The sequence below is a fragment of the Cylas formicarius genome, unplaced genomic scaffold (assembly GCF_029955315.1).
Source record: "Cylas formicarius isolate icCylForm1 unplaced genomic scaffold, icCylForm1.1 PGA_scaffold_9__14_contigs__length_23061073, whole genome shotgun sequence".
NCBI classification, from domain to species: Eukaryota; Metazoa; Arthropoda; class Insecta; order Coleoptera; family Brentidae; genus Cylas; species Cylas formicarius.
In genome coordinates, this window is record NW_026844365.1 from 17,770,060 (window position 1) to 17,795,589 (window position 25,530).

At 33.5% G+C, this 25,530-nt stretch overlaps 2 protein-coding genes across 2 annotated transcripts; both read right to left on the reverse strand.

Moving 5' to 3' along the window:
- Window positions 1-202: 202 nt before the first annotated feature.
- Window positions 203-21,149, reverse strand: LOC132707576 (LITAF domain-containing protein-like). Its single transcript, XM_060679481.1, has 3 exons — window positions 20,847-21,149; window positions 3,859-4,018; window positions 203-674 (listed from the first exon to the last, which is right to left on the reverse strand). Exons 1-3 carry the CDS (start codon window positions 20,956-20,958, stop codon window positions 569-571), a joined length of 378 nt encoding a protein of 125 aa, XP_060535464.1. The 5' UTR covers window positions 20,959-21,149; the 3' UTR covers window positions 203-568.
- Window positions 21,150-22,617: 1,468 nt separating this feature from the next.
- Window positions 22,618-25,321, reverse strand: LOC132707575 (SOSS complex subunit B homolog). The gene has a single exon (XM_060679480.1). The coding sequence runs from the start codon at window positions 25,076-25,078 to the stop codon at window positions 24,446-24,448; it is 633 nt and encodes a 210-aa protein (XP_060535463.1). The 5' UTR covers window positions 25,079-25,321; the 3' UTR covers window positions 22,618-24,445.
- Between the last annotated feature and the right edge of the window lie 209 nt (window positions 25,322-25,530).

Genomic DNA, 25,530 nt, shown 5'->3' on the forward strand with positions numbered 1-25,530 from the left:
AAATTGCGTGTCAGAAAATTCTATTAATACCCATCATATAGATACTTCTTTCGTTAGAAACACAATTAACTAGGTAGGGCTTTAAGAATAAAACTTCAATTTCAAAGTTTCTAGTGAAAAAGAACTGGGAATGGGATTTACGACCCACAGTCTACAAGCATTTCTAAATAGGTACGGTATTGACGAACAAAATTCGGCTTAGGAAAATATAATTAATATATTTTTTTAAACGAAAACAATTAGTAAATAAACAATCAATTTAACAGTTAATTGTTAAAAACTCAATTGTACAAAACAAAAATATTCCCTATATACAACAATGACAACATTAGCACATTGTTAAAACAACCGATAAGTGCCACATACTCATATTTAATAAGATTAGCTTACATTAAAACAAAGTTGTACTATACTAGTTTCCGCAAAGAGGCAGTTCATAATTGACGGACGCTGAGAGTGTTACAAATCATGAAAACTCATTTGGAATGTTAAGTAAATATTTCCCAACGAGCACGAAAACAGCTTCTACAGCCCAATAATGTTTGGTATCATGCGCCAGATGATTTTTCTATCGCTTGTAAGTCCCCAAGTATGAGTCGCAGTGAGGACACGTATGGTTCACGTCCATGCACGAGTCCATGCAGCAAGGTATAAGGCAGCAGCCCAAAAAGCACCTGCAAAACAATTCCGGATTTAATTGCAATTTAAAAGATTTATACTATAAAATCGTTGTTGCTTTTTTTTATAACAAAAAAAAACTATTTTTGTGAATATCGCGATTTAAATTTCAAGGGCCAAAAAAGTAGCTGACATGTGCCGAAATTTACAGCCCTACTTTTAAAGTATTTCAAATTCCACATTTTGGTGAATTGCCAATCGCTCTTGATGACCTTCAGTTTGGAAAATTATACACATGGCTGAAAAGTTTCAGTGTCACTGACTCTTCCAATTGAATATCGGACGGACATTGGTTTAGGTTTGGTTTAGTTGAAACCCGGCCATTTTACAAAAGTTTGAATGCAAAATTTGATTTTTTAGCACGATGCTATTTAAATAAAAGTCCCAAATTTCGATTCTGCTATTAATTTTAAACCCTTTTTTTACATTGTTTCGGCTTAACTGTTGGCCATTGTAAATTCTACTAGCTCTTACAAGAATGTCCCAGATATGTGGGAGCCATAAACATATTTCAATGTAGCAAAATACAGCATCGATGACAAATGTTCTCCGAATCAATTTTTAACCAGTTCGTTATTACAGAAAGAAATTGCATGTATTACTTTGTATCATTCTATCATGTGCATACATATAGCAACAAGGTTAAAACAGCTATCAACTTAAAACATCTTAAAAATTTGCGCTTTTTCATCAATTCCTGATTGTTGAGGTTTTACAACACCAAAGTAGCATTTTATCCCTGATTTTAAGGATAAATAAAGTAAATTCTGTTTTCTGTGAACAATCTATATGAATAGGCGCCTCATTTCTGTCTCCAAAAATAGTTTCCGTTTAGTTGACGTTGACACGTTTCTGTTTAAAATTTCAGCTGAAAATAGTCTTCATAATAGTCTTAATAATACCTGTAGATGTATTATTTGTGTAGCTATTGTGTAGCTTCTTATTTAGTTATGATCTTCATATTCTTTCTTGTGAGTTGAATATTTTACTGTATCTTCAGGGTTAGTGTCACCATCACATGGGCTGCTATTGGAAATATGTTTAGCTCTGGTACTACGAAGATTTTCCTCACTAAATATTCTCCGGCACTTCAATTTCTTAAGCCGACCTATCCTCCAGACGTAATTGAAGTCCCCTTTTTAAAACTGTGTTTGTAATTTTATCAACGTTTGCTATTATTTTTGTTTCTCTGACTTTGTTAATTTTTTGTTTGTTTAGCTTTAGACATTTACATTTCTCTGTATTTACTTTGTGGTTATTTGCTTCTATTCCTTTCTGCTTCCTTTCTTCTTTCAATATTTATTTTTCCAATTCTTCCAATTATGTTTTCATTGCATTTCGCCGATCTGAAGAAGTTAGCACAAATGACAGTCTTACAGTTTGCGTTTTGGAGTCTTCGGCCAAAAGAAGAAGAAGAACAATAGGTTATTTCGCTTTCGCAGTATTTTGTTCCGAATTTGATTCTACTTGCATCGGAGACGTCCCACATGAAGCAGAGGGAAAATTAGTGAACTATTATTATTTATAATAACAGGAATGTCTTCTATTTCATATGTTATCTGAAGTAGTTCTATGGGAGCATGAGGAAGTCCCAGTATTGTTCGTTACGAGATTGTCGATTTAGAACTATTCTGGAGTAGTTTGGATACTGTGGAATTCGGACCTTCCCCCCTGAAGTTTAAAACTGCTTTATTCCAACTAATTTTTAATGTTATCTTCAACCTTGAACATAATTCAGTCGTTTGAAGGGTCAAATGAGTTTTACGCCCATCAGCAAAAAAAACATGAAACTTGATCTTCTTTTTCACCAAATGTTTATAAATTACGTTTCCTATGTATTCATTGAAGTTTTCATTCTTTATCCATCCTGAGACATCTGATGGCAAGCTTTCAGAAATTCCAAACGTAATTTAAATGATGTCCAATTTCGTACACATTTTTGCTTTCTCTCACACTCTGCTTATTGCTTCAAAGGCTTTCTCTTATGGACCTTATGGAGGGTTGACCACCTTAAAATCTAGTTATTGGCCACTGCCAACTATTGGTTAGACATTTGAAAATATCTAAATATGCTATGCAATGGTTAATTTGTGCCCAAATTTTTATGGTATTGAAAATATAGGTCTTTAATAAAAAATTAAATATCTCGAAAACTCCTACAGCGATGTGCAATATGGCAATGCATTTAAAGGAAAGGATGATTTAAATTTCTTAATTTCTCCCAAATATAAGACACTCTGTATAAAGCTGATCGATTTTATTAATTTTAAAAGACAATTTATATTTTTTTTTTGTTAAATTGGTACTTTTTAAAAAAAATATGTTCAGCAAAATATGTTTGGAATTAACGGCAGAATCTTATTTTCTTATGATTATGCTTAATATTCTGCTCTCTTATTTATTTATAGGTGTAGTCTATATCACCTTGCCTTTTGACAGGCTAAACCCCAATAAATCTTTTATATTACTTATTATTTTTGGTTAAACTCATGGATGAATAATTTATTCATTTTTGAGTGAAAAAGCAATTATGGGTCAGATATTTCTATACCTAATTTTGACTAGTAAATTAGTGAGCCTTTTGAAAAAGTTATTATACTAGAATATAACAAAAACGAAGGAAAGCGGCCCTAATGTTGCCCTGCGACAAATGCAGAATCTAGCACGATATACTTTGAGACAAACTATACCATACATTTTCCGTTCAGTCTATTTTCCTCTTTGTCAAGGTTAAAACTATTATTTTCGGTAGTATAAATGTCGATAATCGTATTAAAAATGATTCTTAAAACGATAACATAATACTGTTTTGGACCCGACCAGCAATAAATATATACGAGACACCGTAAACATAAATTTTTTTACATTAACGGGAATTAGTTATCACATCACTGCAGCAATTATTTTCGTTTACGTTATGGAGGTTGTCTAAACAACTGTAAGAAGCGAACGATCCATAATAACATCTGTTTTAAATAAATTAGTTCGTTTATATTGCTTTCTGTTAAAGTAGGTATGACATCACAGATACGGCAATACTATTTATAAAACATAATTGCAGCAAAACGCGAGTTCGCCAAGTGGGTTTTCATCTTACTTTTACTTTTCGTTCTCATTTATTACAAACAAATGGCGCTAACGCGTTAACTATGTTTATTGGCTATAGCGCGACTAGCTTACCCTATAATACACAATATGGCACTGGCAACGTACGCCCTATTTCCAGGCTTTGGTTTTGTGAGTGTGTCTATTTCCGCGTGACAGTGGGGGCACACCATATGCGTAGAATTTGGACCGACCACCGGCACAATTGTGGTCAAAATTTCTGGACCTTTCATAACTGAAACAAAAAATAGAATGCACTTGCGGTTATGGAATGAATGTATGGAATCTTAATACATTTTTACAGGAACATCGCTTATTTTGCTCCCAACCTTTTTCTTATTTTTAATTTTTTGGGTCAAAAATGAAATTTTTTTAAAATTAAAATTAAGAAATTCTTTAACAATAATAATAATAAATAATAGCTCCTTATTTCCAACAGGCCGGAAAGGAAATTCAAATTTGGAAATCAAGTTAAACGTGTAAATCTTACAAAACTAAACTAAGCTAAATTACATATATGGAATGCTTAAAATAGAAAAAGAACTAAAACTAAAACCGAGATTAACAAAACAAAAACTAAAGCTAACGCCATCCGTACAGTGTGCACAAGTATTTTAACAGAGTTGAAACACTGCCACAAAATGTGCGAGAAAGAGATTGCTTATGGCATTTGTTAAAATCCAACTTAGACCTCACAAACAAGTAATACAATTTTTAAGAAGAAATCTTAAGAAAATGTTTACAGTTTGGCCAAACCAAATTGAAGGTTGTAGAGACAAACACAACTCCAAGATCCTTTAAGTCCCTTAAGTCTGTAGGTAGAGCTGTTTAGCGAGTAATCGAAATGAAGTGAAATTTTAAGAGACAATATTACATTTAGTAATAATTAGATTCACTCTATTAGCCCCATCCTGTACTGTACTGTACTGAATAAACTTCTCAACGCTATCTTGACGGGATTCACAGTTAATCTTCTGAAAGAATTTTTTTCCGGCACATGTCAATAACCAAAGACAGACACTTTTTAAGTCAACATCATAAAACGTTGAGAAGGAACTTTCAATATGAGCATGCGCGAGTCATGTCAAAAGTTGCTTTCAACGTAACCTTGCGACTCTCAATAATCGACACTAAGTTATCAAAACATGCCTAAAACCATTCAATTTTTGTGTGGAGATCGCTGGCACAAATTGAAGGTTAGGGTGTGCTTTTTACGACCCCTATTTATCTAAGAGCTGCTATAAATAATACGAGTTTTATTGGCCTGGTATGTCATATATCTTGTTTTAATACTTTGGGATTTATATCAACTTTTACAATATTTACCCTTCTTTCTGCTCAAGACTGTAATATTAGTTTGCCATGACAAAATAACATTGTCAAATTTTTACCTGACAACTGAGTAAATAAATTCATAAAATTGATTGCGGTGTCAGTAAATTAAAAAAAAAACTAAGTATGGATTTTTCTAAAGATTGATTTGATTTATATACGGGATGAGGCGGAAAAAAATACTTTGTTGGCAGTATGACTTTACAGTACATATACCAACTAAACAACCTCTTCAGTGTTTAATGGAATGGTTTGATGCTAGGGGTAGTATTGCATATTTAAAAAATGGTAAAAGATTATAAAAACTATTTTATTATAATTAAAAATAACATAAGTTAATTTGTAGTAATAGGTATTTAACATAATATACTTGAATTTTCTGTGAATTTCAAATTTGGCCCTTATTTTAACCAAAATTATTAATCACTGTCTGTTGCTTTATCTACGGCTCCAACAAAATTATTTCCCTGTTCACATTTTAGTCTTAACAGAACTCTGTTGGCTAATGCCAACTATTATTATAGCCATTGTTTTAGACAGAAAGAAGGGTAAATATTGGAAAAGTTAATATAAATCCCAAAGTATTAAAAAGTGATATATGAGACAATTAATAAAAGTTGTTGGTTTTTGTAAGATCCTTAAAAAAAATGGTGTGCCATTTTAGAAAATGTTTACACCATCTTCGAATAACGCTAATACCTTCAAAAATAATGGGGCCATAGTAATTTTTTGCATGTATGAAAACTAGTATCTTTTTAGAAAAATTAAAATATTGGAAAAATTATTAGGTATAGGTACATATTATTATTATTCTAAATGTTGAAGAAATTCAAAACGAGTTCAAAACAAAATTTTAAAACTTTTATATTCACCATTTTCTCATCACTTTTGAGACTTTTGAGATAATGAACTTTCTCGTTGATACATTGATAATTTTACTAAAAATGTCAGCGTTGGTCACTTACTTAACTTTAGTGAGTTTATATATTCGCTATCGATTTCTTTATAGATTTGAAAATGTGTTTACTTAATAGAAATCAGGCTCTAGAAAGTCGGCTTCACGTCGCCATTATTGCCTCCAAATAATACTTGGGAACAAAGCGATTCGAGTATAGTGTTGACATCATGTTCGCCCGAATAAACAAACGATGGCTTTGATCTTGCCTTTCCGCTTCACCGTGGCGGCCATGTGTTACCGCCTCTGCGTTAAAATAAAAATAAAAAAAATCGTTAAGTAGGTGGACCCACATTTTGATTCGTTAGCGTCGAGCGCGATTGTCTAGCTTTTGGATTTTCCTTGTGTTGCCCAATGGTCAAGCTTCGAAGCGTAAGTGTGAAACTCTGATACCATACAAGATAGATTGTAGGTATAATGTAAAACCCAGTTGTACACTTGCGTTGCGCAGATTTCAAAAAATTACCTTACCACTGGGCTAGGCCTGGGCACCATGATATCTAAAGGCGATTTCTGACGATCTTACCTGAACATACTTGAGTTGCTTAAAGTGACGTTTATATCTGCTGTCCAATTGATAAACGCCAGCAACCGATAAGGATAAAACAGGAGACACGCAATGATTTTCTTATGTTCTTTGATTATTCTAAATTTAATAAATTATTATTTCAGTTTAGTATTTAATATGTATGACATCTACTACATAAGAATAAAAAAAAACATAGCTCCGTTGTGCTCCAAGGTTTTGTTTGATTTAGCTCCATTGCTTGTGATACCTTCGGTAACATTTTTTTTCTCTTACTGGATCTTAATTGAGTTAACTATAACTGTCGGGTTACTACTCTAGATAAAGATACTTAAATATACCCAACCTCACCATAAATCGCACTAGGTAGGTTATGGTTGATATAATCAGTGCAGAGTAAAATAGATTGTTCATCTTGCTTCCACTTATACTTGCACAGATGTTGTTCCGCCCTAAATGTCTCTCTGATCAATGCAAGACAGCCGTCACCAGCGATCATGATTATATTACTTGGGAGTAAGGAACACAGAGTCAGTTGTACTTGACATTTATTAATTTAACTAGTACGCCCATACTCTGAGATGGATTCATGTATTTTCTATGTAATAATAGACCAGGGTGTTCCTTATTGATATGCGAATATTTAAGAGTAATAAACAAAGGTAGAACACTGGCAGGTGGGTTTTGCCATTCGAGTGGAAGCAGGTAAAATGCTGAGGCACCATCACTCTTGGTTTTATGATATGCGACTATGCCATCGTAAATCGTACAGACTATAGGTAGGGTCTGTTCATAGATATAAGAAAGTGACCAATTGCTTTTGAATGGGATTATCCAAGGGTGGTAATCAACATACAATGCAACAAGATTATTACCTAAAGTTTCGAAATTTAAATTCAGGTAACATTGTGGTTTGTAATAGAAAATAATTTTATACCTACCTGTCTTTAATATTCTTTGGTTTGGTATACTACTTTGTTTAAATTTATTAGTAATTATTCTTATTTCATGTGTAATACACAGTGTGTTGAATCGTGTGCGAATTATGGAAAATATGTGTATCTCAGGAGATGCCCAAATGTAGAAAACACCATTCTATTGAGACTAAGGAAGTTATAAACAATGTGTATTTGACTCTCATTGAACGTGGTACCAGCAAGCAAGCATCTTTAGAAAAAATTTCATTTCATTTCAGCGAGGAAAAAAACAAGCGATGCTGACATTTTCTCAAGTGTAGATGAAAGTGATCAAGATATAATATGGCGTAAAATTTACCAGTTATACGACGAACAAAGCGTGCCTACATTAGATATCTTAATTAAGAGGCTTGAAAAAGATGAAACCGGTGTTAAATGTGGCAGAACTACCTTATGGAAGTGTATTCAACACATGGGTTTTAGATTTAAAAAAATTGACAAGTTTTAATGGAAACTTTTAGAATTCGGAAATGGCGACTGGAATATCTAGAAAAAATTAGGATTTACAGAGAACAACAAAGGTCAATTATTTACTTGGATGAAACTTGGTTCGACACTTATGATACCCCGGAAAAGGGTTGGGTTGACTCAACTGATAAGTGTAAAACAAACGCGCCATCAAAAAAAGGTAAAATAGTTACCTATTTTGCATGCTGGCTCTAAAGATAAATAATTTGTAATTTTATTTTAGATTTAAACATAAATACATACATAAATAAATAAATATTGTTTAGTATCTTTCTAAGCAAAGCCGAACAGGCCCGGCCAAATTTAATTCTTGCAGCTTGCCCGGGTCTTTCCTTAATACGTATCAGTTAGTCACTTTCTTATATCTATGAACAGACCTTATGTATAAATGAATATTATATAGGCTTTGTACAAGATGGGAAATGTTCGAAAACCTAGAATTGTCAGGGAGTTTAACATAATTGCAAATTATAATGAATTTGGTTGATCTTGCCCTGTCAAAATATTGATTGTTCTCATGCAACACTCATAAACATACATTTATTTGAATTAATCATATATACAGGGTGTTTTAGAATAAAACGCTGAGGCGGGTTTTTTGAGTAGTTATAGTATTTGGTTATATATTCGAAATGGTGGAAAATTGTATATGTTAATTTGTTGTTTATTAATGCCACATGCAGTACAAACGATGGACTTCAAATTTCAGAAGTGTTGGAAAAGTTTGAAAAGAAAGGGGTTGTATAAACCTAGATGACTCAACCGAAACACAAACATTGATTAAACCACTTTTACAAATAGGTTATCAATATAACATTCAATTGTTCTCAGCTGATTTAAGCTATCGCGATTAGTAAATTATTCTAGAAGTATCTGTGTTGTCTTTAATTGACATTGACATCTATATGCATCACCTACTCATAAATGAACAAAAATCTGTGCCGAAACGCCAAGGTTTAGAGGTAATGGGTTAGAAAAAGTACGGAAAAAGTTTATTTTTTAGTGGAGACTGATATGGTAGGATATGGCCCTTTTGACATACAACTTCATATCTCAAGTATTTCGAACTAAAAATGTTGGAATATTTTGGTAATAATAAGAAATGCACTAAATATAAGATAAAATAAGTATCTATGCTCTATAAATCAAACTAAATAAATGCCTATCAAAACTTTATCCATCAACTAACACCATTAATTGCAAATTCCAAAGTACGCAAAAGTGTTATAATAATTAATAGAATTAGGTTCCAACATTAATATTATAATAAGGTAATATTACTCTTCTGCTTTTTGTATTCATTAAAAGAAAAACTGTTCCTTTTTCTTGCAGATATATTTCTGGGCTTATCATATTTTCTCTTATGAAGTGGTTGTGGAATCACGGGACTAAACTGGGTTTTTAGGTAAATCACTTATTATTTTAGAAATTTTTTGAATATTATAAAACATATATAGTACAAAACCACGCTAATACATCTGGAAATTTTGAAGAAATTTTTTTTTTAACTGCGAGAAATTTGAGAAATTGGGGGCATCAGGGCATCGCAAGTGATTATTTGTCTGAAACTTGTTACTTTCGAAAATCGATGAAATCGAATTTTCGAAAGTATGTGCGCTCGTCTAAAAATTTTATATCTCGGTAACGGTAGGTTATATGGGATCGCCGCTGGTACAGAAATAACCACCGTCGAAAAAAATTTTTTTTTTGTCTGTCCGTTCTCCGTTCTCCGATTTCGTCTTATGGTTTCTCCTGAATAACTTTCGAACCGTTGGAGCTACAAAATTGAAATTTGCCTCTTTTTTAACCGTCCACGAGGCACGTAAACTTGTACGAAATGGCCCCTTTTTTGCGATTTTCGACTGTTTTTTGGACCTTGCCATGAAACACGATAAGTGTCCAAAATTTGAAGCAATCGACTTCATATTTCGCACATATAGCAGCTACAGCTCTGACCCGTGACGGAACCTACTGAAAATGGGGGGGCTGGAGGGTCGGGAAGTATTCTAAAAAAATAAAAAATCGCGCGTGTAAGGGTCTACAAAAACATCATTTTTCAAAAACTGTTTACGAGACCTAAAAAATTCTTGAACCAGAAGAAGTCGAAGATACGGCTCTATAAACTTTTATTCTTTTAAACTTTTAAACTTGGTAATTTTAGCTTCCAGGAAAATATGTTTTCCTCCATAATCGTTCACCCGATCGGTAAAATTCTTTTACCGGCGAACGCAGAAGATCCAGTGCAATAACATTTATTTTGGGAATTTTTTCGATTATATACAGGATTTTCAAATTATAGGCAAAACTCTAAAAGCCCTAGAAAATTGTTTTTTTACAGAGTAAATTATTAGCCGCAAATCAAAAATCGTAAAAAATATCATAGGCCGCATCAAGAGCTACATACAAATACAAAAATATTTGCGGTTTTCGTCACATACCCTGCTCGGGATATTTGAAAAAATCCATATTGAAATCGTTTTTTCGGGCACTAAGACGCGATCGTCATTGATTATTACGGCGCACTGCATGGTTTCAGAAAAAACTTATTTTCTCGAAAACCATTTACTATTTTGAAAAAATTCTTGAACCAGGAAGCGTGGAAAATCCAGGGCTATAACCTCTACTTCGAACAATGGTTGTACCATATACAGGGTGTGTCGTTTCTGGGGAAAAAATCTAAAATACCCTAAAAAATTCCGTTTTATGGGTAAATTGTTGGTGATAAATGAAAAACCGTTAAAGATAGGATAAGTTTATTTGATAAAGCGTGTTGTGAGAGAGTTTCAAGTTTCGCCAATTATACAGGGAGCGAGATATTTGAAAAAATATTTTAATATTTACTGATGTTTGCTGTAACTTTGAAGTTCGACGAAATGTGAAGGACATTTTATACTGGGTGCATGCACAATTAAATTACATCGATTTTCCGAAAGTTCCATAGTGGTCCGCAGGAGCACGATAGAAAAACAATGCGTCCCTTTACCACACGAAACCGCGAAGCCCTTTCCTTTTATAAAAAAGCTGTTTCGCGCTACGCGTTACGAACTTGCCCCGCCCAATAACGATTTTTCGAAAGCAATCTTGTTTCTTACAGCTGTGAAACAAACGTATTAATAGAGGTAGGTTTCGACGCGCTTACGCATTAGTTTAAGCTGAAGTTCTCGATTAGGCGACCATCAAAAACCCGTCTAAAATATGTTGTTAGAATTCGATTCGAGAATCTCGAACACTTTCACTTGAATTTCTGAAACAAGTGCCAGTTTGATGACTGTCTTATATAGGATTTAGTACGACCGAATGAATAGCTTTCCCTTTTATCTTCTCGCTTATTTGTAAGTTGTATATATGAGATTTCTTCCACTCGCGATCCTTCAAATGTTTATGCTATGTTCATGGACACAATTTTATCCGAACCGTAGGAAACAATGAGAAAAACACGTCTCTGCGGCGCCCACACCAAGCGAAAGGTTATCATCGCATAGCGCAGAAGCGTTTTTTTAACTATTTTTATTAAAAATTTTACAGCTTGTTTATACAATTATCGAGCTCATTCGGGGCCAATTAAATGCGATTGGGACTGTGCAGGGACGAACTCGGTCGCCCAAGTTGTTAACTATTTAGATTTACTTTTTTAAATGCAGCGTTTTTTTGTGTGTGTTTTTAAATGAAGACTTTTTATTCCTCTGAATGATAGCTGATTGACTTATTCGCAAGTTTGTTTTTTCGTTTTCGTTTTTAGAATAAATACAAAACACTTTGCAAGGTGCAATAAAAATTGTATCCAATATAGCTTGTTTTCTAAGGTTTAGATCAGTAATCCACTTTCTTGCAGGAACATGTATTCCTAGTTATAGTGAGTGTTATTTATTGCTATCCTGTATGAGATATCCTTCGTTATTATTGACACTAGAAAGTGGGGTAAATAGGCAGGGTAGTAGCCTTTTTTCTTACTGAGGAACGAAAAATCGATTATCGCGTTCACTAGTTGAAGTGTTCCTATAACTTTTTATCCTAATTAAGAAACATCAAAGGCATTAAGAATATCTGTGTTATATGATGTTAAATAGTATCTACCTTATCACCTACACTAAATTATAACAATATAAACAAAATCTAACTCAAACATGTTACCCTATATGCACGCAGCTTGTAATCGCTCCTAGTAACTAATTCTCTATATCTTTGTTAACGATTGGTGCTTTCGCTAGGATTCTACCCTGTATCATCTAGATTATGATAAAAACCTTTTACAAAACGTCTTTCAAATATTAATGGCAAATGTTATGGACAAGAACAATGTATGTGTGATGTGTGCTATGAATTAAATTCAGGTCAAGAAAACTAGTAAAATAATTAATATTTTGAAAACCGCTCCAGAGAGGTTTAGGACACTATTACACAAAATTAATGAAAATGAAGCAGTGAATCTAAAAGGGTAATAAAATGTAATAAAACATTGAGCTAACGATGTTGATATATATTATTCTTAGTGTCGGCAAGGTTGCATCGTTCAAAACATTTTAATACGATAGAGCAGACCCTAATTTCAAACAATATATATTTTTCTGTTCTCTATAAAAGTCGAACGAAGCAACTAAAGTAATGAAAAAAACGACTACGAAATTGTGACACAAGACGTTATCTTCCATTCGAATTTCCATTCGACCGAGAACTCGTGAACGGGATATCTCATTTTCGTTTAGCTTTAGTCACAAAGATCAGGGAAGAAAATGCTACTATGAGTATTAACTGATACACTTAGTTATTTTAAATATGTAACTGTCTTCTATCGTTTTCAAAATAATTAGTCAGATAATAGCGGTATGCATTTTTTCAGCAGTATAATTTTACTTAATCAACAAATAAAGAATACGAAAATAATAATTTCTAAATAATAGTGGTGATACAGGCAGCAAAAGTTTTGTGAAAAAAAATTTCTTCCTAATTTCAAGAATATAAAGTTTGTCTAATTCAAGTTTAAAATATATATATATATATATATATATATATATATATATATATATATATATATATATATATATATATATATATATAAACCCTTATACCGTAGTGGTCAAGGTTAAATTTAAAACATATTTCTATGATCCTTTTCCATGCTTTTTCATCTTATACTAAATTCTCGCTTTTTTTTAGTTTGCGTCTGTTTTGTAGGACTTCAGCTATCCTTTTTTTCCATGTCTGTTTTGGTGTTGCTTTTTTTTGTCTTCCGAATTCTTCAGCAATCGGCTGTTCATTCAGCTCAACTTTTATTTGATTGTTTCTGATTCTGTCTCTACTTCTTACACCTTTCACTTTCCTCAGCTACTTCATTTCAGTGGCTTGAATTTTACTTTTTGTCTTTTTGACAGTACCCACACTCATATTATATGGTCTTAAAGACTTGCATTCCTGTTTGTTGTGATATTTCTTTCTTGCTTCTTTGTATCTATTCTTTCATTGATCTCAGCTACGGTAATATGTCGATACCATCAATGTTAATATTACTATTTTGCTTGTTTGTTGTCATTACTTTGGTTTTGCTGGTGTTGATATTCATGTCATTTTCCTTAAAGATTTCATTCCATATGTCCAGATTAAGTTGTAGACTATTTTCACTTGTTACCATTACAGCGTCGGCAAATACTGGTTCAATATTTCCAATTTATGTACGCTCTTAAATCCTACAAACATTTTTTGTACACTTTTATGCACACTTCTTAATGATATTATCCATGAATACAATGAATAATGTTGGGCTAACTGCAACCCCTTGTCTTAATTCCTCTGGAGTCGTGAATCCTTCCGATCTCATATTATTCTTTATCACAGAGTTTACATTAACTTCATACATTATTATATATTATTCTTATTATCTACTCTTGTTTCTTTTAGACCTTCCCATACTCTTGACCGTGGAACTCTGTAAAATGCCTTTTCCAGATCTAAAAAAGCATAATGTACGTCTTTACCCTATAGTTGCCTTTACTCATTTACCTATTTCAACGTAACAATATGATCTCGTGCTCCTCTAGGCCTCCAGTTGGGGAATGAGTTAACGTCGGCTCTATTATAGGTTTCAGCTTATTGTTAATATTTTTTTAAACAACTTTATAAGGGTATTTAACAACATAATTCCCCTTTAACTATTACAGTTTTTGCGATCTCGAACGAAAGAATCAATACCAAATAAATAAACTATAGAAAACGATCCCATGGGACACATTAACTAATAAATATTTGCCTATAAAATCTTTATATACTTCGACCTGAAATATAGTGCTTTTCCAACCGACCCTGTGATTAACTTTGGCTACTGTTTATTACTCGAAAACCGCAGACACTTATAGAACACCCTACCGAGCAGACCCTTAGCCGTAACCATTCCAGGACCGTCCTAGGAAATTATCTACATACACTAACAAGCAGAATATAAGTATGTTTTCAATCTTTTTTGCCGAGCCTTTCTTGAAACATGTACATAAAAAAATTAGTACAAAGTAACAATATATTATATTCTATTTCACTACATTTCTATATAATATAATTATTAATATACAAAATATTAAACGTATTAATAATAAAGTATCAGTCACTTAAAAAATCGTCACTATCGCTACTGAGGTCACATAGTTCAATGATCAACTCCGCCACTAATCATTCTCGATAAATATTTTCTTCTTTTATTACTCGTTTTTCACAGTTAGACCAACTTTGTACAGATATTTTCTTATATACGCTGTCAACTGAGACCAAATCATCTCAATCGGGTTAAATATACAATAATACGGGGGTAATCTTAAGATTTCATGTCCGTTTTGTTGTGCTGTCGAATCAATATTATAGTCTGTATTAAAATGTTATAGTTTTAATAATTCCAGAAGTTGTTGCCTGTTATCACATATATAATGCTTTTTAATTGCATATGAATTTAGGACTTCCAGAAGTTGCGCTTTTTTTTTTAAATGAAATCAAAATAAATATCATTTTCTAACAAATATTCCTGGATTTCAGTTTTTTAACTTGATGATGCTGGAAAATAGCACTATTATTGGGAATATTTTTAAAAATATTGTTTTGAAACCAATTTTCAAAAAGCTTGGCAATTGTATCCTCATGCAGTTTGGGACAAACCCGTCTTCTGATCCAGCGTGTATTATGGTGATGCGCTTTCCTTTATTTGAAGGTTCTTTCGTCTGACTGTTGTGGAATCAACCCATCCTTTGGATGCAGCGTCGTGTGTATCGAACCATATTTCATCATGGTAAATTATGGATCTGTTGTCTAATCTATATCTATATAAATTTCGTAATTAAATCTCCAAGTGCGTAATCTGTGCGATTCCATTACTACTTTTGTCTTTTATCTATTTTGCGGTACTTAAATCCCATTTTACAAACAACTTTATGTAGGGTGTATGTAGGGTGGTTTCATATTTTTCTGGCTTCTTTTTCAGTGTAACCAAGGTAGGAATAATTTCGCTTTGATATATTTTGTTTCTTACTAGGTTCTTTTTACTATTGTCTATACGGTGAGTGAAAATCGCTACATTTATCCCTTGTCTTCAATTCTCCACTATTATTAATATCTCTTATAGACGATATTGGCGTTTTTCTAAGTAGGCATTTTTCTTTTAAAGCTTCTTGTTGAATAAGTCCTCTACCGATTAAAGTTTTATACTCATTTTTCACAAGGTGTTTTGCCTCAAGCGACAAACGATTTCGACGCGCCATTGTTATATTCTCGCAAAACAACTTTTTCGAAGCGCACAGTAAAAACGATTATTCAACACTGCCACAAATGATCAACACTCAAGAAATATTTCGGAAATGAAGACATTTACCACGCACACCCTTGCCCTGTCACTCTAATAAAAATAAATTTTTACCCAATAACAATGGGTAATAACATCGTTAATTTTTTTTGGGGTGGGTCTGTCGAAAACCAACCCGATGAAGATTGAGACAGACTATACCCGCTTGATGTGCCGATTTGGGAATCACCAATTAAGCCAAACCCTGGTCATACTACCTGGACTTGGCAAAACGAAAGAATTTTGCAATAAAATCAATGCCAAATAAATAAACTATAGAAAACAATATCATGGAACACATGCCTCCATGAAAAAACTAATAAATGTTTATATCTTTATATACATCGACCAGAAATGTGGTGCTTTTACAACCGGCCCTGTGATTAACTTTGGCTGCTGTTTATATAAGTATGTTTTCTTTTTTTTGCCGAGCAATTCTTGAAACATGTACATACAAAAAATAGTACAAATATATTACGTTCTATTTCATTACATTTTTACATAGTATCATTATTAATATACAATACATTAAATATTAGCTCTAAGAGAGACAAAAAAATAGAAAAGCGGCTGGCGTGGGAGGTATTCCATCAGAGCTTCTCAAACATGGTTCAGGAAAACTTTTAGGAATGATAACAAATCTCTTCCGAAAGTGCATAAATGGGGAAAACGTCCCAAAGGATTGGCAGACTTGTCATATCACACCTATTTATAAAAAAGGATCAAAGAGAGAGTCGAAAAACTACAGATGCATTGCAGTTATATGTTCAATCGGACGTTTATACTCGCGGGTCATAAAATCAAAAACTGAACAGCAAATAGCTACAAGGGAAATGGAAGAACAGTCAGGTTTCCGCTCCGGAAGATCGGTGATAGACAATATCTTACTCTTAAAATCCTTGTAGAAAAGAGGAAACAGAGAAACCTAGAGACACACCTTCATTGACTTGGAAAAGGCATATGACACCGTCCCTTTACCCTAGTTGTGGAAAACAATGTTAAACATAGGAGTCAAACCAAAATTAATCGAGACGACCAAGAACCTTAACCAGCACAACACTGCAAGAGGTAAAATAGCAAATATGCATCTAACAGAACCTTCCACCACTGATAAAGGACTACGACAAGGTTGTTGCTTATCGCCAACATTGTTTAAGATGAAAAACTTAAAACGTGGATAAGACAATGTAAGGGTATGGGAATAGCCGTAGATGAAAACCTCCTTATGACCCTCTTCTATGCTGATGATCAAATAGTGATAGCCGAAAATGCAGATGATTTGAGCTATATGGTACTCGTTCAGTTTCCGTATTATGTACATGCCGGTTTGAAAATAAACATGACGAAGTCAGAATACATGATTCTAGGTAATGACGAAGTAAGAGATCTACCACTCGAAAACAAAAAAATGATAGGGAAAGAGTAGCAAAAGGAAGAAAGATAATCAGATCACTTAACTCAGTACTATGGGAGAACATACGGAAGACAACAAAAAAACGAATGTACTCTTCCTTTGTGGAAAGTGTGACATACGGAGCGGAGATCTAATAGATTATTATCTAATAAATTATTATCTACAGAAATGGATGTTTGGCGGAGAAGCTTGGGCGTATCACGATTAGAAAGAAAAACAAACATCGATGTAAGAAGAGAAATGGAAATAGAAAAAGACATTACAGAGAAAATAGAAAAGCGACAACTGGTACGGTTTGGACATGTAAACAGAATGACAGATGATAGATGGCCAAAACGAATTTTAAAATGGACTCCCCCGCAGAGACGAAAACGTGGTTGACCAAAGCGCAGTTGGAGAGACGAGGTGGAAGATAGAAAATTATGGAAAATGAGCACGGAGAAGCGAAGACAATCTCATGAATCCGTTAAAAATTGTCACTATCGCTACTGTCGTCACGTAGTTCAATGATCAACTCCGCCACTAATCATTCTCGATAAATATTTTCTTCTTTTATTCCTCGTTTTTCACAGTTAGACCAGTTTTGTACTGATATTTTCTTATATACGCTGTTAACTCAGACCAAATCATATCAATCGGGTTAAATACACAATGATACGGGGCTAATCTCAAGATTTCATGTCCGTTTTGTTGTGCTGTCGAATCAATATTATAGACTTTATTAAAATGTTTTAGTTTTAGTAATTCCAGAAGTTGTTTTTTCGTGTAGCTCTCTTCAAGATATAAATCATTTTCGTACAGATATTATTTAATTTCTTCTTTATTTGAAGAAATTGGAATTTTTCTAATTTGAGATGACTGATACATGGTATTATCCAACACAATAACAGTATTGAATCTTGAATCTTTGGTCATGTCACTTGTTTTTATGGCTGCTGCTACTTCCCCTTCTGAATTTCTTATAAAATTGTCAACATTGAACACAATTTATTTAGCATTTATTTGCTAAAGTAGTTCATCTTCTAAATTGTCATTAGGTTCGACTACCAACTCCACTTCCTCCACTTCTTCTAAGAGAGGAGCATCTGCTTCACTTCACGGTCTCCACATTTTAAAGCGTTAAAAAACAGGCCACTTTAAAAAATGTTTAGTTGTAAGTTTCTAATAAATATTTATCTCTATTCTTATCTTCTATATCTTTATCTACCGCGAATATCGTCTGAAAAAAGAGTGTTGTTGTTTACAAATCGAAGAACGATGTAGAAGACACAAAAATACAAGAAGAATGTTGTTAATCGATAGGCACACAAGACAAAAATGATTATTTTCAAATTTACCCATAAGAAAAATAGAGTACCGTTTGAACTATCCAGTGAAAAAAGTCCCGCAGGGTCAAAGCTCGAGAATCAAGTACATAAATACGTACCGACTACCCAAATAGCACAAGGACATCCGTAAAACGTCCTCGGGATGTCTGACGGGACATGGAGTATATCCTAGGGATATACTGTTTCAGTTAAGGGACAGCCTTAAGACGTCTCAAGGATATACGATGTTACTAATTGGAACGTCCACAGTATATTCGATACATCTATCTGTAGGATGTTTCTTAGGCGATGCTAAGGAGTAATCTATTGGGAAATATTTCAAATACACAAGTTTTTTTCCAATTAACATTCAATCTTTAATTTTGCTTTTGATGGTAAAAGTAAAGGGCTGCCGATTGAAACCATTAATAGAACACATTTTACATACATCTGATTTTTTTCTAATGTAGATATGAAAAAATTGGAGGTACATAATATATCAAAAATATAGAACAACCAAACTTAAAATATCTTAAATATAGAGTAAGGTACTATATCTTGAACTAAACTCTAAAAGAATAACAAATATTTGACAGGTTTTCTGTCATTCTGTGGTGAAAGCAAGAAATTTAAAACATTTTTTAGATTCGTTGCTCACGCTCCTTGGCTCTTTTCAGGCAAGGAACTATTAAATTAACACATTCTTTTGATACATTTTACAAAACTTCTGGATTCCTCCTGGGTCGGTTTTTGCTCAGTCGAACTTGCTGACGTTTCGTCAATCATCCTGTTGGCTTCTTCAGAGCTTGACTGAGCAAAAACCGACACAGGAGGAATCTAGAAGTTTTGTAAAAAGTGTGGAAGTTTCTTTAAAAAAATAAATTCTTTTGATTTTTGTTATGTGTTCGCCTTCTTATCCGCATCTGAAAATATTTTAGTTTTGAAAAAGACAGGTCTTATAAAATTGTACTTCTCTAAATCCGCCTTTTAAGTTGAGGGCTTGATGCTTATAATACTCTCATGAAAGTGATCTTAGATGCTAATCTGCACGATGGAAGATTTTCATACGAAAAAAAGTTGATGTAGGTATACTTTTATGTATTTCGTCACATTAAATACAAATTTCATAAAACTGTCATTGGTAAGATCTCTTTTATGAGAGTAGGTACTATAGCGCGCAAAAATAACTAGTCCAAATTTGACTTTTCAATTTGACAGTGAAGGCCTATTTTCATGCAATATTTTTTGTCAACCTAAAAAATTTCCTAGTTTTTTTTTCTAGGTGATGGTACCTACTATCACCATGAAAACAAGCCTTAAAAAATGGGGAAAATGTTTTCATGAATTAACTCAACAACCACTTTAATGTGAAAATTTGATTCCTAAAATAAATACTTTGTTTTTGGATCCAATTTAAGAAAAAAATTCTTTTCTGAAAATAAAATAATTTATCTATGTTTTATGCAAATGTGTAGCTAAAATATAATTTTGTTCTGGGGGATTTTCTCTAATATTGCTTACTTATAAAATAAGAAAAGAAGTCTATAATCCAAAAGGAGATACAATCTAAAAAGGTGCACATATGGCGCAAGGGGATATCCCCAGGTCATCTATTTAGCGCATACCTTTGGTATGTCGTGCACAGTAAATCCGAAAGCTATCCATATATCCCTGGGATATATTTTGCAGTATATCCTTGGTATATATGCTAACGGATATCCTAAGAATATCCTCCACATGTTCCGGGACATGCGACTTAAATGGGACATTGACCGGATATACTGGAGATATTGTGTGCTATTTGGGTGGAAGGATCACAGTCCATTTAATTTTCAAATAAAAATTTCAAGTTTCTAAATATACGGTCTATCTCAGGTGAGATCTACTTAATGCAGTATAAACATCTGTTGGGATGGGTTTTACCACGATCCTGCGAAGGTCTGCGGTTAAGGTACTGTAAAATAGTCAAAGCCATAAATGCACTATATTTTTGGTCGTATTATACTTAACTCTAAAACCCCCCCTAAAATGCATTAAAACCCGAATATTAAAATAAAAGAGATATGAAACTAATGTTTCATGTAAACATTTCACCCTGTAGGTGGATGGCGCAAGAAAAAAAAACTGAACGATTTAACGTAAATTTAGAATCGGCACAGATGATAAACCACTTTTGTCGTCGGCCTATTTTTACGACGCTACGGTCGTCGTTACGTCAGACGGACGCAAACGATATTAGGTCAAAAGGCGCGGGGATTGATTTTGTATACTCACGGGAATAATGGGGAATGTAAGGTGCCGTCGGGGGGACTCCTCCTACGGCCTGTGCGTAACTCGGCGGGGCTGCCGGCGGTGCCCCGTAAGGGGGAGGCATGTCCTTGCCCATCGCCAATGCAATAAGGCGTACCGCAACAACCACCTCGCAATAAGTGACGCGAACGACTTAACGCTCCGCGACTTACGGACGACAACGCGGCAGCTGCGACCTGTGACTAACGGCGACTAAAATCTTTAAAGCGATCTAAATGCGGCGAGCGAGGTCGAACGTTTCATCTGCTGAGAATCGAAACGGGAGATTGTCGTGCGTTGTCGGGAGGCCGTGCCTTAAAGGTGGACACGCGAAAATTTTGCGAAGAATGGCAGTGATTAAGGAGGGATAGAAGGATGCACGCCGTATAAAAAATAACCGTGTATTCACTTGAAAATGTAAGGAGGCGATTTCAATTTTGGTCAGAAAATTAGTTTCTCCTGAACTGTACTCCAACTATAGAGTGATCCATCCAAGGAATACTAAGGTCACTTTGATTGTTTGGCATTGGCATCGATTGCAGGTAGTACCACCCGGGTTTGGGTCAACGGCATCCCAGTCCCTCATACAAATGAAACACTTTTAATTTAACGGAATAAAAATTAGGTATTATGTATGTTAGCACCGAACAATTATTAATATGTGAACAATATTAACACCACTGGCTGTGGAAAGCTGCAGCTTCAGTTCATTTGAGGCCTTCTATGGTATGTAAAGCTTTAGCTTGGGTTCATTTCATGCCGGCTGGCTGTGGAAAGTTTAAACTTGGGTGAATTCATAGCCTTCCGGCTATATAATGATTTAGCTTGGGTTTATGTGACGCCTTCTGGCTAAGTCAAGTTTGATCGGTGGTAATTTTGTTAGAAAAATATCATTTTGTTACCTTCAATTGTAGTATTCGTTAGTAATTTTAGAGATTGCTCTATTAGTTTTCATAGAGTGTAACTTATAGTGGTATGAATCCTTGTTTGTTTGTTCTTTTCAGAACATTGCCGATTTAGAGATTATCTAAAATCTTTCTATCCCATAGTAGTCCTGATAGAGCGAGCTGACTGGGCCGAAAGTGTCCTAGTGTCGGGTTGGCCGTGTTAGCATCGAATAATTATTAATAATATGAAGAATATTGTAAAGCCACTGTTAAGTTCAAGTGGTGGTTCGTTAAACCTGAAATAGAGGAGGGCTACAGGACCACCACCACCTTGAACCGTATGAACTGGGTTGGTGTCCCAAGACCCGAGAGAATTATTAGTATATTAATAGTATAAAAAACATAATATCAATCAATCAATCAAATAGTCAAGATCCTATATTTCCTCCTCTCTTTTGATCACTTGCTAGATTGCCAGTTCTCTGAAGTCATATAAGGTCTATAGGAGCAAATGTAATAGTTCCTTCTTTATCAAATTATATTCAAATTCAAAATTTTTTGTGCTAACCATTTCACAATTTCTTGTTTTCTCCAAGATGAAGTCTTCTCGTGAACGATGGTTTTTAAAAATTAGTCCCAAGCTATTTTATTATTTCAGCAAGATATTTTTCAAAAACATGTGTCATTAAAGTGTCACTCATTTTCTTTAGCCCATCATAAAGGAATAATCAATCTATCTTTTTCCTTATTGGGAGTAATCGAATGTTTTCACGTCACAAGTTACTCAGTGAATATCTTCATGCTGTTTTGGCAAAAATGTACTCAAAAACCCGAAAGTGCAGATGCATCATGTTGATAAACTTCCTTCAGTCACTCGGATGTTAAATACTCGCTACATTCGTGCCAGAACAAACATGTAACTATGACATGCCGTTTATTAAACTTGTATAATATTATTATTATTACTATAAATTTGGCACGCCTGTGTAACTTCATTTAACCTTCAAATAAATAGTCGATAGCTCAAATTTGGGACACACTGTAAAAAATTCTCTTACATCAAAAATTGCACACTTATTCAATGACATTCTGTAACTCATGTTGCAAATCATGACGTAGACGTTGTATATCCAACAACGCGCATGCGCATTTTGATAAAATAAATAATAGGTAGGTACCATTTGTGAGACTTGGTATTTATTTCGTTTCCGATAAACTTGGTAAAACAGGAACCAATGCATTGTAGTTAAAAAAAATCCTACCTAAATCTTCCATCAGAAAAAAACGACCATTTAAAAAAGGGCACAAGCAAATAGATTGGTAACTAAGGAAGGCTGAAAGAGATACAGATATAGCGATACAAAATTTCTGTCCCCACTTACACGAGTTTAAATTCCCTATCTAGATAGCGGTTGTGGGCTCACTAAGTTCGATAAATTATACACAAACAAGAAAAATTTCACTTAACGAATATATTTAGTGGATCTTGGTGGTAAATATTTAAAAACGAGTTGTTTACGTGTATAGTGAACGAATGTTTTATTGAACGGCAAAACAATCAGATTTCAAAAATACGCATAAAAGTATTGTTGAGGCAAGTTCACCAGAAACCCTATATCAGGGAACAGATAAAATTACAGAAAATACTTACCATAGAAAACAAGCAATTGTACTATTTCCGCAGAGGATAGGTCGGTTGTAATCCTTGATACCCGATTCTTTAATTTGCGTTATTCAAAACAAATAGTGAGTGTTAATAAAAAATCATAGGAAATTCAAATTTCCACTTGATTGCAAATTCTAAAAAATAACGCATTTCTATTATTTGACGACTCGGCTTAGCTTCATTCTATATGCTCGGCATCTCGAACCACATGGTACACAAATTTCAAATAAGCACTTATTTTGTTGAGAAAGTGTGGTAAAGCATGATACCTTTGTTAATAAAATAAATGTGAAACTTCACACAACACTTCTAGTATGAAGAAAAAAAATAAATCAAAATTAATAATTATTCTAGTATACTTAAAGTACCAGGAGACAACAAAAACCAGGTATAAATTCATTTAGAAAATTTCCATATTCTCTAAGTATTTAGAACAAATCCATTCTTAAAAAACAATGCTGGTTTTTGTGTTATATTAAATATCCAACAATGATCATCACATTTCTAAAAAATAAAAATCTACATACAGCTCTCAAAATACCACCACATGGTTTACATAAACACGCTATACCTATCTTCAAAGGTTGTATATCCTACCTTGACAACTTTTTATTCATTTATTCATTATTCTTTAATTTTTATTTCTATTACATCTAAATTTTTTATTCATTGACCTCTAGGAAACTGAAAATAAATGACAAAAATAATTAGGAGATGTCTCTGAAATAAAAGTTGCCATAGTTAATCAAAAATTTAAGTAATTAGCAATTATATAATTTGTTAACAATATTATTTTTGAACTAAAGTTACATAAGTGTCACAAACTTAATTTGATTAAATTATTAGTGTTTGACACAGCCTAAACATATAAATTGTTTTGAATACATTCACATGATGACAATAACATGGTATATATTATAATATGCTAAGTAATAATCAGTGCCAGAAAACTTGGTTGAACATAACATTAAAGTTTAAGAAAATACAATACTATGACCATAATTGAAGAAAAAATTTGTTATAAAATAATATTACGTCCTATTGTGCCTATTTCTATGTTGGCCCCCTCTTGAACCTCTCTGCCTTTTTTGACTATCACTATTACTAGATGGTGGTCCACCAGTGCCACTAGGAGGTCTACTCACATTATTACTGTTGGCCGAGGCTTTAGCTAGTGGTCCCACAATGTTGTTGTGCTGGATGGATGCTGAAGTTGTTACAGGAACTCCCGGAGTTGAGGGTCCTACTCTTCCCGCACCATTATTTGTTCCATTATTTAAAGTCAAATTATTGGTAGTAGGTATACCAGCAGCAATTGGAGAAAAAAGATTTGGTTCACTAACATTATGTTGTTCATTAAAAACCATACAAAACTCCCCAATTTTTTGCATGTCACCTCCTTTAGCTGTATACAGAGTCAAACAGTTCCTCCAAATTGATAAATAACCCTTAGTTAAGCGAACTATATCACCAGGAATTAACAACTGCCCCGCTTCATCCCAAATACTTGCGTTAATACAAGCTGTTTGGTCAGCAACTTTAAAAGTTCTAACTTCCCTGTTCTCTTTTGTCACTGTAGGAGGTCCAACCTCAAGAATAATAAACACAACATTGATATTTTTTAAACCAGGTCGCATATCTTTAATTTGAATATAGTTATCCATTTTAACCTTTAACACGTTCTTATAAACTACAGCAAAAAGGAGAAGGCAAACGTGTTCATTCTGAAAAATTCTATTTCAAATCAAAACTACATCCTACAAATTTGGAAAATGCGGATTTCAAAATTCAAATTCCCACAAGTCAAATAAATAAAAACGAGGAAACACGTTTAAATAAAAAATTGACACTGTTTTATAAGAGTTTCAAAAATAAAAAATCAGAAAATATTTGTGACAGAAACCACAGACAAGCTTCAAAGTGCTACCAAAGTTAAAACCACTTTGGGAAATGGAGGTCATAGGAGAAAAACTGTAATTGATGCTTCCAGATTGGCATTTGATTTTTGAACTTTTGATTACATTCAATAAAAATAGTCTTATACTTGCAATGTAATATATTTTAACATATTTTAACTTGAGGAAAATTCGTTAGTTGTAGTGCCATATTCAGAGCT

Bases quoted from the DNA above. Each gene is read 5' to 3' on its own strand.
- LOC132707576 (XM_060679481.1), bottom strand. From the start codon at position 20,958: ATGGGCAAGGACATGCCTCCCCCTTACGGGGCACCGCCGGCAGCCCCG. The intron at 4,019-20,846 runs GTGAGTATACAA...TTTTTGTTTCAG, and splicing joins TTACATTCCCCATTATTCCC to TTATGAAAGGTCCAGAAATT. The intron at 675-3,858 runs GTAAGCTAGTCG...ATTGTTTTGCAG, and splicing joins GCCATATTGTGTATTATAGG to GTGCTTTTTGGGCTGCTGCC.
- LOC132707575 (XM_060679480.1), bottom strand. From the start codon at position 25,078: ATGGATAACTATATTCAAATTAAAGATATGCGACCTGGTTTAAAAAAT.